The sequence below is a fragment of the Crocuta crocuta genome, unplaced genomic scaffold, assembly GCF_008692635.1.
Source record: "Crocuta crocuta isolate KB4526 unplaced genomic scaffold, BGI_CrCroc_1.0 scaffold344, whole genome shotgun sequence".
NCBI classification, from domain to species: domain Eukaryota; kingdom Metazoa; phylum Chordata; class Mammalia; order Carnivora; family Hyaenidae; genus Crocuta; species Crocuta crocuta.
The window spans coordinates 1217134-1234408 of NW_027533081.1; the positions used below are offsets into that span (position 1 = coordinate 1217134).

The 17275-nt window shown below is 50.8% G+C and overlaps 2 protein-coding genes across 2 annotated transcripts in view; both read left to right on the top strand.

The window, feature by feature from the left end:
* Positions 1 to 13887, top strand: part of KLHL22 (kelch like family member 22) — a 32683-nt gene extending 18796 nt beyond the window's left edge. Inside the window, exons 5-7 of the mRNA XM_077745889.1 lie at positions 2884 to 3076; positions 10104 to 10337; positions 12915 to 13887. Coding sequence (XP_077602015.1) covers positions 2884 to 3076; positions 10104 to 10337; positions 12915 to 13280 — 793 coding nt within the window. The 3' untranslated portion in view covers positions 13281 to 13887. The remainder of the gene's footprint in view (positions 1 to 2883; positions 3077 to 10103; positions 10338 to 12914) is intronic.
* Positions 13888 to 15827: 1940 nt separating this feature from the next.
* The window catches only part of SCARF2 (scavenger receptor class F member 2), a 12610-nt gene continuing 11162 nt past the window's right edge, over positions 15828 to 17275 (top strand). Inside the window, 2 exon segments of the mRNA XM_077745922.1 lie at positions 15828 to 15872; positions 16357 to 16460. Of these exon segments, the coding sequence (XP_077602048.1) occupies positions 15828 to 15872; positions 16357 to 16460 (149 nt within the window).

Sequence of the window (17275 nt, forward strand, 5' to 3'; positions counted from 1 at the left end):
TTAACTGCCACCTCCTCAGGTGGCCCTTCCTGGTCTTGGTGAGAAAGCTCTGACCTCCTGGCCCCTGCCACCCGGTAGATTATGACCTCTGAGTAGATCACCCTCTCTGTACCTCAGTTCTTGTCTCTCGTGGTGCTTGTCATTATATGGCGCACTTGCTTACTTATTCTCTTTAGCCTGCTTCCCAATATACAGTGGAAAGAAGGGTCCTGGTCTAGATTTGCAGCATTGAGTGCCGTGCCTAATCCATGTTGGGTCACCAGTGAGTGTTTGCAGAGTGACTGAATGATTTCCCCTCTGATAGTCTTTGTTCCATTCACTGAGCACACAGTGCCCTGAGTGACAGCGAAGTCCAGGGATACAGACCTGAATCAGGCTTACGGACTCCCTTCCTGAGCCATCACGATAGCTTTTGGAGGCAGGCGGCATTGGCCTGTTGGCCAGGTGCGGACACTGAGAGTGAATGCCAAGTGAGGAAAACCAATGCCCAGACACACGCAGATGGATAGGGGCAGATCCGCTGTCATCCTGGGTCTGTTTGTCCCACATGCATGTTCTTTCTCTCCTGTTGGCCCCAACCCCTGAGCCTCTTATTTCCTGTCCTTCCTGTCTGGCAGGGAAGAGCTGGCCAGAAGGTGAAGGCGGGAAGAAGCAGCTGCATAGCGAGTCTAACTTGTGCTTTGGGGCAAAGGATGGAACCTGTCTCTTTACCGACCAGCACGGGGCACAGACCAAAGCAAACTTTGCTCACTCTCTAATGAGCCAGTTGAAGATCAGCTTGTTCTCTTAGGGTTAGTCTTTCTGTGGAGAAATAACCACTTATCTGAAAGCAGCCATAACAACGCACAAGCTATTGAGCAGGGAGGCCTCAGAAGCAGCCACTCAGGATGCTGGTGCCTGAGTGGATGTCCAGGGGAAGGGGCCAGACACAAGTCAGGGGAAGAGTGGACTTGGGCCTTGGGCTTGCAGGGTTCTGGTCCCTCATGGCTCTGTAAGCATCTGTATTGACCCAAATAGCATTACTTGCCTGTGTACCCTGCAAAACGCTAGGCCTGGGGTGTGGAGTAGGGCAGGGCTGAGTGCTGGACTCAGTGGGGCAGGACCTGGCTGTAAGGGCCTTCTCAGCTGCTAGGCTAGTGAGGATTTTGGTGTGAGTGGGGGCTTTGCTGGTGAGGGTGGGATCAGGTGGGCAGAGGGAGTGTGGGGTTCCGTTCGGGACTGGTGAGCAGCCAGCTGGAGATGGCTGGGAGGCCTTTGCTGTGTGGGTCTGACGTGCAGGAGGAGGAAGTAAGGGGTGACAGCTGGTCTCCTGGGGTGGTTGAGATCCCAAGGGTTGAGCATGTGAGGCCCTTCAAAGGAAGATGAGGGGCAGCACAGCCTCAGGGGGCTATGGGAGGGGATAACCACACAAAGCAGCACAGAATGAAGCTGCTGCTTGGGGATATGACTTTTTTTTTAATTTTTAAAATTTTTTTTTTATTTCTGAGAGAGAGAGAGACAGACAGACAGACAGACAGACAGAGTGAGCAGGGGGGAGTCAGAGAGAGAGAGAGAGACACTGAATCCGAAGCAGGCTCCAGGCTCTGAGCTGGCTGTTAGTACAGAGCCCAGCACGGGGCTTGAACCCACGAACCGTGAGATCATGACCTGAGCCAAAGTCGGATGCCCAACTGACTGAGCCACCCACGCGCCCCATTGGGGATATGACTTTTTAAAAAATATTTATCTGTTTTTGAGAGAGTGGGGGATGGGCAGAGAGGGGTACAGAGGATCCGAAGCAGGCTCTGCAGTGACAGCAAAGCGCCCAATGTGGGGCTTGATCTCCACGATCTGAGCCAAAGTCAGACACTTAACTGACGAAGCTACCCGGACACCCCTCTCTGTCAGCCTTTTAAAAAATCACATCCCCGGTGGCTCAGCCGGTTGAGCATAAGACTTTGGTTCAGGTCATGATCTCGTGGCTCATGGGTTTGAGACCTGTGTTGGGCTCTGCAAGGATGGTGTGGAGCCTGCTTGAGATCCTCTCTTCTTCCCCCTCTCTCTGCTTCTCCCCCATTTGCACTTTCTTTCTCTGTCTCTCACAATAAATAAACCTTAAAAAAAAAAAAAAAGGTTGACGGAGAAAGAAGGCAGGGCTTGGGGACAGCTGTGTTTCAGGGGGAGAGGAGCTTGAAGGTGGCCCTGGTGTTGGGAGAGCAAGCTTCATGGCATTGGGGCTCAGCAGGAGCTCCGTGCAGGCTCAGCCACGGGCAGCATCCCTGCCGCCTCCGGCTGCCCTCCTGGGAAACCCCTCAGAACAGCAGTGCTCCTCTAGCCTCGTGGGGCTGCTGTCCGATGTCTTCCTCCCGCAGCAGGGCCTGGATCCTGCCTGCCCGTGGCCCAGTGTAGGAGATGGCTCTCATTCCTCCAGCTGGCAACAGGACAGCTTAGGAGGGGTGCCTGCAGTGATGGAGGGGTAGTCTGTGACAAGACGCTGGCAGACCACCCTAGAGGGAATGTTGGCATTGCCCGGAGGCTGTTGTGCCTGTCCGGAGGTGGACATTCCTGAATAGGGATGGGGCCATGGGGCCCGTGGAGCTGGATAGGTGAGATGGGGCAGCCTGGAGTGGACGGATAGGTGGGCTAGAAACGCCCTACGAGGTTACCCCTAGAAGATGATGGCATCATGGGCAGAAACCCAAGTGTTCCTGTCCATGCCTTCCAGGCTCCGCGCTGGGGACACACCCGTGTTCAGGCCTGTAGGGGCCTGCTGGTGTGGCTGTGGGTGGGCCTGGGCTGGTGTGTGAGGGCAGCCGAGGTATAGGGAGGGAGCAGGAGGTACGGGCCTGCTGGGCAGGCTTTCTGGCCTATCAGTGATGCACTGCCTTCATGTTCCCTCAAAAGGTATGACCCAAGACACAACCGCTGGTTCCAGATCCAGTCCCTGCAGCAGGAGCACGCTGACCTGTGTGTGTGTGTGGTGGGCAGGTACATCTACGCGGTGGCGGGCCGCGACTACCATAACGATCTGAATGCTGTGGAGCGTTACGATCCCACCACCAACTCCTGGACTTACGTGGCTCCGCTCAAGAGGGAGGTAAGGAAGCCCCTCTGCCCGCTTTCCTTCCAGCGTGTGCAGAGCGAGTGTGTGGTCAGGCTGGGGAACCAGGCCCAGGGGGTACCTCCAAAGACTGCACTGTGATTGGGGCAGGGGACCCCTGAGGTTCAGCCACCCCCTGGGGCGATCCTCCCCAAGTATGCATCAGACTCCGTTCCCTGGAATTTCACCCCCATGTGGGTCTCACCACCTTGTCCCAGGAACTGCTTTAACCCTGCAGTTCAAATGTAGACAGAAGCCTCCCCCTTGTCTGTCCTTTAGCACAGTTGAGCTAAGCCGGGATGTGTCCAAAGATGTTAAACAGGAGGGACCCTGCCATAGGGGAGGGGGCTGGAGCCTCAGACTTCTACAGCCTTCCTGGGGGGTGGGGCCTTTGAAAAGCCAGAAACCTATTTTAAAAGTCATATTTCATATTTATTCATTTGTTTTTTAAAATCATGTGCATCCTGCATAGTACCGTGGTTCCGATTTGAAGATGTTTAAAATAGGTTTGTGCAAAGGTGGTTCTTTAGAGATGCGCCTGTCTTATCTAATGGACTTGGAGTATTGGGACCCTGGCCGCAAAACCAAGCACAAGATCCCCAGGACCAGGAAGAGGCCTCGGTGATCCAGGTCCCATGTTTTGGGTCCTACCTCAGAGCAGGGTAGGCACCCTTCCTGTATTGGCATTATAATTTGCAGAGTACCTTCTATGGCCCTCTGAGTGGGCCTTTGGGCATCTCTGAGCCCTCTAGTGGCAGCGGATGGTGTGGGACACACGCAGGGCTATTTTCCAGGCTCTGGCCTAAGAGCTCCTGCCTTTCTGAAGCTCTTTCCAAACCTCCCCTCTTTATCTCTCACCCCTCTCGAATTCCCCCAGGGCTGTAGACTTTGACCTCAGGGGGCTGAGGGTTTTCTTGATGGCCCCAGCGCTTTTCCATGGCCCATGAGGCCTCCAAGGCTGGGGGCTCCCACTGTAATTCCTCCCAGGTAAGGAAGCTGGCCTGCTCCTTGCTCCTTGGCTTCTTTGGAGAAGGAAGCCCCTTTGGTAAGGTACTTACTACCCTCATTCCGGAGAAAGGAAAAGATTTTGCATGGGAAAGATCAAGGGGTCCTTGAGACCTGATGGACACCTGAATTCTGTTCTGGAAGGGAGTGAGTAGAAATGGGGGGTGTTGGGCTCCATAGGTTCTTTGTCTGGGGCTGTCTGGCGAAGCTGCAGTTCTCCAAAGTGGCCACAGAGGGGCAGCCTCGACCTTCAACCAGCTTCTCCCCAGAATGTCAGTATTCCTTCCTCCCTTTCTTCCTTCATACTGTTCATTCAGCTGCTGTTTATTAAGCACCTACCATATACCATGTCCAGGGGATCAAGTGGTGATAAAAAATGAGAAGGGATTTCGCACACATGCGTGCGCGCGCGCACACACACGTCATGGTGCTCACAACCTAATAGGAGAAAACTCTCTTAACCACTAAATAAATCAAAGTAACTGTCTGTTGTGCTAAGTGTGTTGTTGAAGGCAATTGAGAGAGTTGAGCTCTGCATTGCTCAGGGACAGGGCTCTGGCGGGACTAACCCGAAAAGACTGGGGAAGGCCCAAGCGAGGAGATGTTGATTAGACCAAGGTCTAAAGGAAGCAGCTGTTGGGAGAGAGAAAAGGAGCTCCCAGGCCAGGAGAGGGACTTCCCAGTGTTGAATAAAGAGGGTCGGCATGAGGAGGGATTGTGAAGAGATGAGGGGACAGGGGAACAGCTCCTGGGCCATGGGGTCGTCCAGGTAGGGGCAGCCGTGGCTTGTGCTAGGGTGGAGGCCACGGGGAAGAAGGGAGATGGGAGGTTCGAGGTGTAGTTTGGAAGTAATCTGATAGGACTTGGCTGTGGATCAGATGTTAGGGAGTGAAAGAGGAGAGATTGCAGAAGATGCCCGGGCTCCAGGTTTGAGCACCTGGGCGGCTGACCAGGCCATTGACCAAGAAGACAGATGGGTTTGGAGATGAGAGAAGGAAAAGTTCCATCTAGAACATGATAAAATATTTCAATTGGAAATGTCAGTTTAGCATTTAAAGTCACAGGCAGGGGAGTGGTGAGCCAGGAAATAAAAGTGTGGAGGGTTTGTCAGGACGTGATGGTATGCACAGGAACGGTTGTGATCAGCTCAGAGGAGCAGGGATGCTGAGAGGGCTGTGGAGGGGCAGCCAGGGAGGTAGATGGGAAGCCTGCCAAAGAGAAGGGGATTTTCTCCTGTGTGCAGAGGGGGCCCACAGGTCCCGGAGAAGGCAGCTATGCAGTCCACATTGCCAGCTCGGAACCCACACTTAGACATAGCAAGTGACCGAGAGAAAAGGCTGTCACACAGTCCCATCCATTTGTCACGTCCTCTCACCTGTTTCTTAGGGACCCTCATCATGCTGAGTCCCACCGTTGTGGCCTCATTAAGAACTGGTTGTTGACATGCCCCCAACAGACCATGATCTCTACTCACTTAAAAACCTCTCCCAGAGAAGTCACACTTCCAGGAAGATAGATTAGATGTGTTCTTCCCAATTCCTCCTGCTAAATACAACTCAAAACTCTGGATGTTGTACAGAAACTTAAGACTCAGAATAGTTGAGAGAAGGCAGGCCAGCTAGGGGTTTCAAAAACTGAAGACAACACCGCAAACTAACGTGTTCCCTGGGTTTTCTTTTTGCCTTGTATACCTCAGACTTGTAAGTAAAGACGCTGACAGCTGGTAACACCGATGGGAAGCAAACTTCAGTGAATGTATGAAAATTAAAATCCTACAGTGAGTTCTCCTATTCAGCTAGGACTCAAACTAGCAATCACCATCAGAAATCTCCAAGCCATTGGAAACTAAACAACATACTTCTAAATCCATGGGTCGAAGGGGAATAATAAAAATACCTTGAAGTGAATGAAAATGGAAAAGCAGCATGTCAGAATGTGTGGCATCCAACTAAAGCTGTGCTGAGAGGGAAATTTGTGACACTAAAAGCATACGTTAGAGAGGAAATAAATCTCAAATCAGTTATACAAACCTGTATCTTAAGAATTTGGGGAGAAAAAGAGCAAAATAAAGCTAAACCAAGCAGAAGAAAAGAAATCAAAGAGCAGAAATCAGAAGTTGAAAAGTAGTATGGGGCGCCTGGGTGTCTCAGTCAGTTAAGCATCTGACTTCAGCTCAGGTCATGATCTCATGGTTCACAAGTTGGAGCCCCACATCAGGCTCTATGCTGACAGCTCAGAGCCTGAGCCTGCTTCGGATTGTGTCTCCCTCTCTCTCTGCCCCTCCCCTGCTTGTACTCTCTCTCTCAAAAATAAATAAAAACATTAAAAAACATTTTTTAAAGTTAAAAGCAGTAAAATCATAGAGAAAATCAACGAAACAAAGAACGGGTGCTTTATTAAAAAGATTAACAGAATTGACAAACTTCTAGCAAGTCTGAGAAAGAAAAAAGTCACAATTTAAAATATCAAGAATAAAATGGGACATAATTATAACCCCTGCAAACATCGAAAGGATGATAAGGGGATGATACTATGAAAAACTCTACACCTGTAAACTTGATTACAGATGAAATGGACCAATTCCCCCCAAAATATAGCCTAACACAACTGACTCAAAACTAAATACATAACTTGAATAGTTCTATACCTGGTCAGAAAATTGAACTTCCCAGAGAGAAGTGTCCAGGTCTAGGTAGTTTTATTGAAGAATTCTACTAAACATTGAAAGAAAAGTTAACACCAAATCTGTATCAATTTTTTTTTCCAGAAAATGGAAGAGGAGGGAATACTTCCCAGTTCATCTTATGAGGTTAATATTGATAGCAAAACCAGACAAAGACGATACCAAAAAAGACACATCTCTCATAAATATACATTTGAATATCTTTCACTAAATGTTAGCTAATAGAATTAACCCCTTTCAATAAATACATGACCAAATGGAATTGGTTGCAGAGATGGGAGGCTAGTTCCATATTTGAAATTTAATCAGTATATAATTGACCATGTTAAAAATCATGTGATCATATAAGTCAAAGCAGAAAAAGGATTTGACATATTTTGTATCCATTCATGATCAAAGTCAAAAACTTAGAATAGAGATGCTTTTCTTCAACCTGAAGAGCATCTACAAGAATCCTACTCCTAGTATTATGTTTAATAGTGAAAAACTAAATTGAATGCTTTTTTCCTAAATTGGGGAGCAGGGCAAGGCTGTCTGTTCTCACCACTCTTACTCATCATAGTTCTGGAGGGTCTAGCCAAGGAAACATGGCAAGAAAAGAAAATAAAGGCATGCAGATTGAAAAGAAAGAAATAAAACTGACCCTACAGATGAATAAATTGTCAAAAATCTAAAGGAATATATTTTAAAAAATCCTAGCACTAATAAGTGAGTTCAGTAAAATTGTAGGATATAAGATGAGCATAAAAAAATCAACTGCGGGGCAATTGGGTGGCTTAGTTGGTTAGGTGTTCGACTTCAGGTCAGGTCATGATCTCATGGTCCATGAGTTCAAGCCCCACGTCGGGCTCTGTGTTTACAGATCAGAGCCTGGAGTCTGCTTCAGATTCTGTATCTCTGCCCCTTCCCTGCTCATGCTCTGTCTCTCTCTCTCTCTCTCTCAAAAATAAGTAAAGATTTAGAAAGTTTTTTTAAGCAATTGCATTTTTATATACTAGCAATGAACATGTAGACACTAAAATTATAAAGATCATACTATTTACAATTACTCAAAAAAATGAAATATGTATATATACATTTAACAACACTTGTAGGATTGCTATGCTGAAAATTATAAAATGCTAATGAAAGAAATAAAAGAAGATGTAAATGAGTGGAGAGACATACCATGTCCATGGATTGGAAGACTCAAATAATAAAGATGTCAGTCCTTCCCCATATCAATATATGGTGTTTAACTCAATTCCTATTAAAATTCCAACAACAGTTTAGATGTAGATGAGACTATTCTGAGATTTATGTGGAAAGGCAAAGGACCTAGAATACCTCCATTGTGTAAAAGAGTAAAGTGGGAAGAATCAATCTGCCTGATTTCAAGACTTACTACATAGTTACTACGGTAGTCATGACCATGATATTGGCAGAGGGATAGACACATAGACAGTAGAACAGAATGGAGAACTCACAATAGATCCACACAAATATGCCCATCTGAATTTTGACAAAGGTGCAGAAGCAATTGAATGGAGGAAAGATAACCTTTCAACAAATTATGCTGGAGCAGTTGGACATCTATCATAGGCAAAGAAAGTGAACATCAACCCAAGTCTCATACTTTATACGAAAATTAACTCAAAAGGTTTATGGGTTTAGATGTAAAATGTAAAACTATATTTAGTGGGGAAAAGTAGGGAAGGAGAAGAAAATCTTTGGGATCTAGGGCTAGGCAACGAGGACTTGGACTTGACCCTCAAAACATGAGCTATAAAAAGAAAAATTAATAAAATGGACTTCATCAGAAGTACAGAGGGGATGTACAGAAGGCAGACAAGCACATGAGAAGATTTGCAACATCATTAACTATTAGGGAAGCTCAAATTAAACTCAGTGAGAAAACGATCAGAATGACTCAAAAAAAAAAAAAAAAGAAGAAGAAAAAGAAGAAGAAGGGCTAAGAAATGGCAACACCCAATGCTGGAGAGGACGCAGAGAAGCTAGATTGCTCATACATTGTTGGTGGGAATGTAAAATGGCACAGCTGCTCTGGGAAAGAACTTCACAATGTCTTTACAAAGTTGACCTCCAACTCTCTTGGGCATTTTTTCCAGAGAAATGAAAATTTTGTACACAGATATTTATACTGGTTTATTGGTAACAACCAGAAATCAGGGAGGGGAAAGTAGGTGTGATTATAAATTACCAACAGGAGGGATCTTAATGGAAGTGGAAATGTCTTGACTTTGTCAGCATCAGCATCCTGGTTGTGTTTATTGTGCTACAGTTATACTGGCTCTTACCATTTGGGAGTTTGGGTAAAGGGTACATAGAGTCTGTAGTATTTCTTACAACTACATGTGAATCTACACTTATTTCAAAATGAAAAGTTTAATTTTAAAAAACACCAAAATTTCCCCAGACCCCTCCCATTGATGGAAGAAGACCCAGACCCCTGGTATATGTCTTGCCCACTGCTCTGCCCCCTGTCCACCTCTCCAGCCCTTTGCTGTGTTGCCACACAACCTGAATGTTAGTGACTGGCTCTGTAACATAAGCTCTGGAACTTCCACACCTCATGGGGCTCCTCTGTCCTAAAGCACAGTGTTCTGCCTTGGGGCCCACAGACCCAGCATGGAGGCCTTGCTGGGGGCGGGTGGAGTGAGTGGGTATGAAAGAGGAGGTCCTGGCTGAGGTAGGGACCAGGGAGAGGAGCCCAGCTGCCTGGGCAGGGAGGAGAGCCTCTGCCAGGGCGCATGCACAAGGCTGAGGGCCGCAATCAAAAGCAGGGTAGTGTATTTTCTTCCTTTACACGTAACTGTCACTGAAATGGCATTATTCTTTGTGCTGATTTTGCATTTCACTTTTTTCCTCATCATGTTAGATATTATTTGTGAACAGAGTTTGAAAGTGGGGTCAGCAGGCCTAGAGGATTGGCTGGCCATTGGGAGCTGGGGAGAGGTGGTGGGCACTGAGCATGGGTCAGGTGGTCCCAGAAGTGCTCTCTCTTCTCCTGTGTCTGGCTCTGAAAGCTGTGCTTTGATTGCTCTGAGACCCCATGCAGACATCTCCTTTAGGGGCAAGGGAAAGACAGAGATTCCATTCTCCCCCTTGTAGCAACTCAGCGTCACTTGTGGGTCCGCAAACTGTCCCCTGTTGGGGTGAGGTCGGGGTGAATGACTAGGACTGTATCAGGGAGTGTGAGGTGGAAGTTGGGGACTCCACAAGGCATGGGGCAGCTGTGGGGTATGAGTGGCCTTGGCGAGGGCTCCTGGTTGCCCTCCCTCACAGCCCTCTTGCCCCCTTCCCGCCCTCCCCGGTTCTTTTCGTGGCCCTGAGCAGGTGTATGCCCACGCGGGCACCTCGCTGGAGGGGAAGATGTACATTACCTGCGGCCGCAGAGGGGAGGACTACCTAAAGGAGACGCACTGCTATGACCCAGACAGCAACTCCTGGCACAGCCTGGCGGATGGACCCGTGCGGCGGGCCTGGCATGGCATGGCCACCCTCCTGGACAAGCTGTACGTGATTGGGGGCAGCAACAATGATGCTGGCTACAGGAGGGACGTGCATCAGGTGAGCAGAGCTGCCCACCTACACGTTATTCCCATCCCTTTTAATTGTTATGGATGAAAAATTAATTGGAATGTGTATGCTTTTTTAAAAAATAGACTTTATTTATTAAAGTTTATTTATTTATTTTGAGAGAGAGAGAGAGAGAGAGGAAACATTGGGAAGGGGAGCCAGATCTCGAACTCACAAACTGAGATCATGACCTGAGCCAGGATCAAGAGTTGCATGCTTGGGAGCACCTGGGTGGCTCAGTCAGTTAAGTGGCCAACTTCAGCTCAGGTCATGATCAGGCGCATGATCAGAGCGCCTCGTGGGGCTCTGTGCCGACAGCTCAGAGCCCAGATCCTGCTTCTGATTCTGTGTCTCCCTCTCTCTCCGCCCCTCCCCTGCTTGCACTCTGTTTCTCCCTCTCTCTCTCTGTCTCTCAAAACTAATAGACACTAAAAAAAAAAAGTCGGAAGCTTAAGGCCACCCAGGCACCCCACAGACTTTGTTTTTTCTAGTGGTTTTAGGTTCTTGGCAAAATCGAGCGGAAGGTACAGAGATTTCCCATATACCCCCGTCCCTGCACACGTGTTCTCCCCACTAGCAACATCCCCACCAGAGTGAGACATTTGTTATAGTCAGTGAACCTATGCTTACATGTTCTTACCCCAAGTCCATAGTTTACATTAGGGCTCCCTCTTGGTGGTGTACATTCGAGGGATTGGGAAGAATGACATGTATTCACCATTATAGTGTTAAACAGGGTACTTTCATTTCTTTTTATTATTAAGAAGAACATTAATTATAAAATTTATATAACCACATTGCAGAAGGTTTGAATAATGGATAAGGGTGAGGAAAAGCACCCATAATCCAGCTCAGCGCCACTATTTTTTAGCCCTACCTGTGCGTAATTTCCACCTAATTGTAGGTAAAGAACGTTCCATTCTGCTTCTGACTGAAGATTGTTATGGCTGTTTTCCAGTTTAATTCTTGATCTCCATAGACACCTCTACTCCGATGGCACTGAAGAATTCTGTCACGTTGATGCATCATTTGGATTGGTTCAAGTTTTAACTATTCCAAGTAACATAAGTAATAATTGCTTTGTAGAGCTTTTGGAGTATTTTGGATTATTTCCTTAGGTGAGAGCCATTCTTCTCAAAGCGTGGTCCCAGACCACCAGCATCCACATCCCCTGGGAACTTGTTAGCAATGCAGGTTCCCAGGTCCCACACCAGACCCACTGAACTGGAAGCTTTGGGGCCAGGGCTCAGCAAATCTGTTTTAATAGGCCCTGAGTGCTGAGAACCCCTGGGCTGTAGTGGATTAGTTTCCTATTGCTTCCCTGACAAATCACTACCAACTTAATCACTTAAAACAACATATGCAAGTGTATTCTTACAGTTTGTATTCTTAAGTCGGATGCGGTCTCACTGGGCTAAAATCCAAGTGTCATCAGAGCATCTGCCCTTTATGGAGGCCCCTGTGGAGAATCTGGCTCCTTGCTTGCTCAGGTTATCAGAATTCAGTTCCCTGCATTTGTAGAACTCAGGTCCCTGTTTCTCTGCTGGCTGTCGGCTAAAGGCCCGTCTTGGCTTCTGGTGGCCTCTGCATTCCCTGGCATGGGAATGGCCAGCAATGGCCGGTTGTCCTTTGACTTCGCTCCTGTTAGACTCCCCCTCCCCCTTTAAAGACTTGTGCAATTAGGTGGATCCACCCAGAAAATCCAGGGTAACCTCCGCATCTCGAGGTCTAAACCCTTAAGCATGTTGGCAAAGTCCCTTTTGCTGTGTAAAGTAACTCTCATGGGTTTTAGAGAGTTAGGGCATGGACATCTTTGGAGGGTCACTTTTCTGCTGCCCACAGCTGGAGAACCAAGTGTGATTATTAAGTTTAAAAGATAAGATTTTTGTGGCTCTTAGTACATATTGCCAAGTAGCTGCCCTGGAGTATCAGACAAACGTGCAGTAGTATGGCTTCATCACACATTTGCCAGCACTGGGTCTTGTGATTTTTCTTCCCCCAGTGGCTGCTGGTTATCAGGGACAAATTTAACTCTTGTTGTACATTTCTTGGGTTATTAGTAGGTTGAACATTTCCCCATGTATTTGTTTACTGTTTGGGGTAATTTTGGAGGCATGAGAACATTGTTGATCATCTCTAGTCAACAAGTTAACTATTTCCACATTTTATCTTCGCTTTCTTCTGGTGTTGGGGTGCTATGTGTGGGGGGGTTTACTCGGGGTCCCTGTCCTCAGTCAGTTTCAGTCCTGTGGAGGGGAGAGAACCCGAGACCTTGGAGAAGACAGCATGCCAGTGTGCCAACCGGGAGATGCCCACACACCTGGGGCCACAGGCTGGCTGAGGGCCCTGGAAGCAGGACAGAGCCTGGTCCACAGACAGGACATTTTGATGCTGGCCCCAGACTCTTCCTCCAGGGGAGCTGGGTTTACACACAGCCTGGCTGCCTCCCTCAGCCTTGGTCCGAATCCAGGGCCTGGCTGAGAGTGCCGCCCTGCCCAGCTGGCCTGGGACGGGCTGGCAGCTCCGTCCCAGCAGGTGTCCAGCTTTACTCTGACCTTGGCTTTGCAGGTGGCCTGCTACAGCTGCACGTCTGGGCAGTGGTCGTCCGTCTGCCCGCTCCCAGCTGGGCATGGTGAGCCTGGTATCGCCGTGCTGGACACCAGGATCTACGTGCTGGGTGGCCGCTCGCACAACCGCGGCAGCCGCACAGGCTATGTGCACATCTACGACGTGGAGAAGGACTGCTGGGAGGAGGGGCCGCAGCTGGACAACTCCATCTCGGGCCTGGCCGCCTGTGTGCTCACCCTGCCCCGCTCCCTGCTCCTTGAGCCGCCTCGTGGGACCCCTGACCGCAGCCAGGCCGACCCGGACTTTGCCTCCGAGGTGATGAGTGTGTCTGACTGGGAGGAGTTTGACAACTCAAGTGAGGACTAGGCCTCCAGCACCTGGTGTCAGAGGGAAGGTGGCGGGAGCTCTGAGGGCAGCGGGTCCCCAGGCGACCCTTCCTGCCGGCACTGCCTGCTTGCCGGCTGCTGCCACCTGTCCTTCACACCAGCCTGCCTGCCGGCCCATAGCAGTTATTTGGGGAGCTCTGCAGATCTGTGGCTATAATTACCCTACGTTGGGGAATGCTTGCAGAGGGCTCTGGTTCTCTGGAGGAGGTGACTGGGCCCGCCCTTCCTCAGCTCGGACGGGGTGTGGCATCACCAGCTATCTTGGCCTCCCCAGTCCCTGGTTCTAGTCCCTGCTGGGCTGAGAAGGCACTCTTCTCCAAAGGGACCTGGGGACTGGCCTCACAGGTGAGGGGTCTGAGGCATATTGCGCCCCTTCCCATGGGCAGGGAAGGGGTGGAGTGAGCCCGGTGCCTGCCTGGCATCCGGGGGTTTGAGCTATTTGCAATAGCTTGCAGCTCCCAAGGCCTGGAGAGGGAACAGAGATGCATAGAATTGCCCGAGACTGGTTCTAGTAATAAAAAGATCCCCTACAGCTGGGCTTTTCTGACCCTATGTTGTTGACAAATGAAATAAATCCTCTTACAAAAGGTGTGAATTGTTTTTCTGTGGCCATGGCCGCACTCCTTTCATAGCCTGTGCAAGCCTGCCCCACCGGGCTTCCCAGGGTCAGACTTGTTGAGTGGCAATGGGAGGCCAGGAGCCCTCCTCTGAGGGAGAAGCACAGCACACCCACAGCTAGCAAGGCTGTTACTGGGAAACCGACCCTGGTCTGCTGACAGCTGGTCGCCCATCCTGCTGAAACATCTCTGGTGCTCTTCTCTCTGAACCCTGGTCCAGCTCGATTAGCAATCTCTTGGCCTCACAGGTCAAGCCCAGCTTGATATTGAGGAAACCACCCCATGCCTGGGGAGGAAGGCTCAGTCAAGATAGACTCCCCCCCCACCCCCCTGCCCCCCGGCTTGCTGGATCTGAGTGTGGCCGGAATAGGAAGGGAGAGCTGCATTTCCTGTAGGTTCCCTAGCTGGCTGAGTTCCTGGCACAGTGTCTGAAGGGTCATGCTGCTGCAGTGAATGGGAACGTTCTGGGCCACCAGCAAATGGACTGGGCTTCCAGCACCAGCCTGGCTTTTCCACAGTCGAGCTTCCAGCTGAACACCCTTCCCTCCTGCCACCAGTTTCTATATTTACAAACTCCCAATGGCAGGCCTTCCTGCTGGCAACACCTTGCTGGTGATCTGTGACTTCCCAAGTCTCCTGGGCAGAGCATGGGGACAATTGGGTCTTCTTTCTGTGTACTCCAGTGCCTTGCCCAGAGCCTCTGGCATCCCTGTCGTGGATGGAGGAGAACAGAGAGGCAGTGTGTGCTACTTGATGGGAGGAAAAGGGTAGGATCCAGATATCCTAAAGACTTTGGGGTGGGGGAGGGAGACCGGTGGGAGTTGGCTGTCTGCCGCTCAACACCATATGTATGATCTTCCTAGCTGTCTCTTGGGGGTCCGGTACCCATGCGGAAATATGCCCCCAATCCCTAACCCCACCATGATCTCATGCCCTTACACTTTGGGTGGCAATCCTAGTGTTGACCCTAATAGGTCACTTCCAACGGGACAAGATGGCCACATTCTTCAGTGTCCTCTCCCTTGCTCCTTGAGGGGCTCACAGTAGAGACCCAGCATTTCCTGTCTCTGCCACTACCTTGCAGGCCAGGGCAGCACTTCCTACAGACCCCAGAGTTTCTGGGAAGGGGAAGCACCAGAAATGCCTACGCCCCTCCAGTGTGTCCCAGGCTTGTTGGCCCCATCTCCCCACCCGGAGCCATCAAGGTGCGGCCATGGCTTTGTAAGAGACCTCTGCTCTGCTGCTCTGCTCTGCTCTGGGGGGGGGGGGGGGGGGGGAGGNGCCCTGTGGAGCATAGGATGGGGTAGACCCAAGCCCTGAATGAAGTCTCGCCACTGTCCCATGTGGAGGCGTTCATGGCTATCCACCCCCACCCCCAGCACTTCCTGTCTCAGGACCTAGGCAGCCTGGGCTCTCCAGCTTGGGAGGCCCTCAGAGGCCCAGCATCCACACCTTCACTCAGCTCAATACCCTTCCCTCTCTGCCTACAAAATCCTCACCCTCTCAAGTACCGCCTGGGGAAGCCATCCTGGCTGGAACGGGTAGGCCCGGGCTCCGGACCCTATGGTGTGTCTTGTGTGGTTGTTAGTTTGTGGGTGCCTGTGAACCCACAGCTTCCACATGGCACCAGGCCAGCTGTAGGGATGGTCATTTACCCACACTTCTCTGTCCCCTGATAGGGGGTGGTGGTGGCTGGGACAGACATGGGTCCTTCACTCAACACCTGAACTTGGCGTCAACTAGGAGGTGGCCATGATGGGACACATGTAGGGGACCTTGGGTCTTGAGTGAGATGAGGCTAGGGACAGTCCTGCGGGCAGTGGGGGGCAGCCATATGTGATTAGAAAGACTACTCTGGGTAGTACACTGATGGGTGGGTAGAGATTTGAGACATTTGTAAAGTCCTGGTGATGGCATGGATTGGGGGCATCATCCAGCTGGTGCCTTTCCCAGAGGTGGGAGTTGGGGGGTGGCAAGCAGTTCCGAGGGAAGGGAAAGAAGAGGATGGAGTTTGAGGTGCCTGTCCTCCACGAACTCAGTCCAGCCAGGGTAAGTGCCGAAGCCCTGGGGTCTGTGCCTCTCAAGCCAGGAGCTGGGCTGCCACAAGCTGCTGAGCAGACCCTGCAGCCACACGGGCCTCTGGTGGCCTCTTGCTGGCAGGCTACGCGGCCTCCGTGGGAAGGGCCCCGGCCCTGGGAGGGCGCTGCTGAGGTCAGGGCCGTGCCCAGGCGGAGCTGCCCACAAGTGGCCGGCCTGTTTACTTGTCCCCAAGAAGTGTTTGCATTTGTGATCTCAGGGGTGCAACTTCCCCTTCTAGTTCACCCAGCTGTCACCTGCCTCTGGCCTCCCTCCTTCACCAGCAAGGCTGAGGGAAGGGCCCCAACCCCTGAAGCTCCCTACCCTGTTCCCATCCCACCCTCTGGCCTGCCCTGGACACAGGTCTCCCTCCCAACCAGCCTGGTATTGACCACAGTCTTGGGCCTTTCAGTGGCCGTGGTTCCAAGACCCTCCTTCAGCCCACCTTCCACTCTGATCACCTCCACGTAAGTGAGGAAGGACACTGCCTCTCCCTCCTCCTCAAGGAGCCTGTATTCAGCCTGCTGTTCAAGAGAAGTCAGGTGCCCCCTCCTGCACCCAGGTCCTCCCACCAGCTCCCAAGTCTGCAAAAGGCAAGCTCATCTTTTTGCTGGGACCTGGATATCCCCACCCCCTTTGTTCCACCCCCAGGCCTGTCCACCTTTCCTGTTCCATGCACCCTGGGATTGGGTCTGTGCCCCATAGCACTGGCCACCTCTCTGCTTCCCAGGCCCAGATTTCCTCTTCCTCCCTGTCCCCCTAGGTCCTGTTCCTCTCAACTCTCACCCCCTCCACCCAACTGCCCCTGTTGCCCCTGCTCTGTTCTATGCTGTCACCCCACTCTTTCTGATGCAGGAGCCCCCAGGCCTCCACCCTTGATTCCATCTTTTGGACTTTTCTGCTGGTGATCCAATAGCCTTCTCAACTAGAAGTCCTCAACCAGGCTCCCCTTTCACCCCCGGGACGTGATTGCAGGGTCTCAGTCCTGGAATACTCCCATCTCCTCCCTCTGCCTTTGTCCCCGCCTGCATTTACCTCCACCTTCTATCCGAGCCCACTGCTGGGCCATGCTACTACCTTCCGGGGCATATGTGGCATGTGTGCAGTCCATACCTACGAAGACACCCGTTGCCCAGGCCTCAAGGCCAGACCAAGTCTACCCGTAGGCCTCAAGCATCCTGTTCGGGTGTCCTCTGCAGGCTTTGCACCGAAGTGCGCAGAAAGAGCCCACAGAACAGCCCAGCTCTTTTGCCTCGGGGAGCAGAGGCCGGCCTGGGGCCTT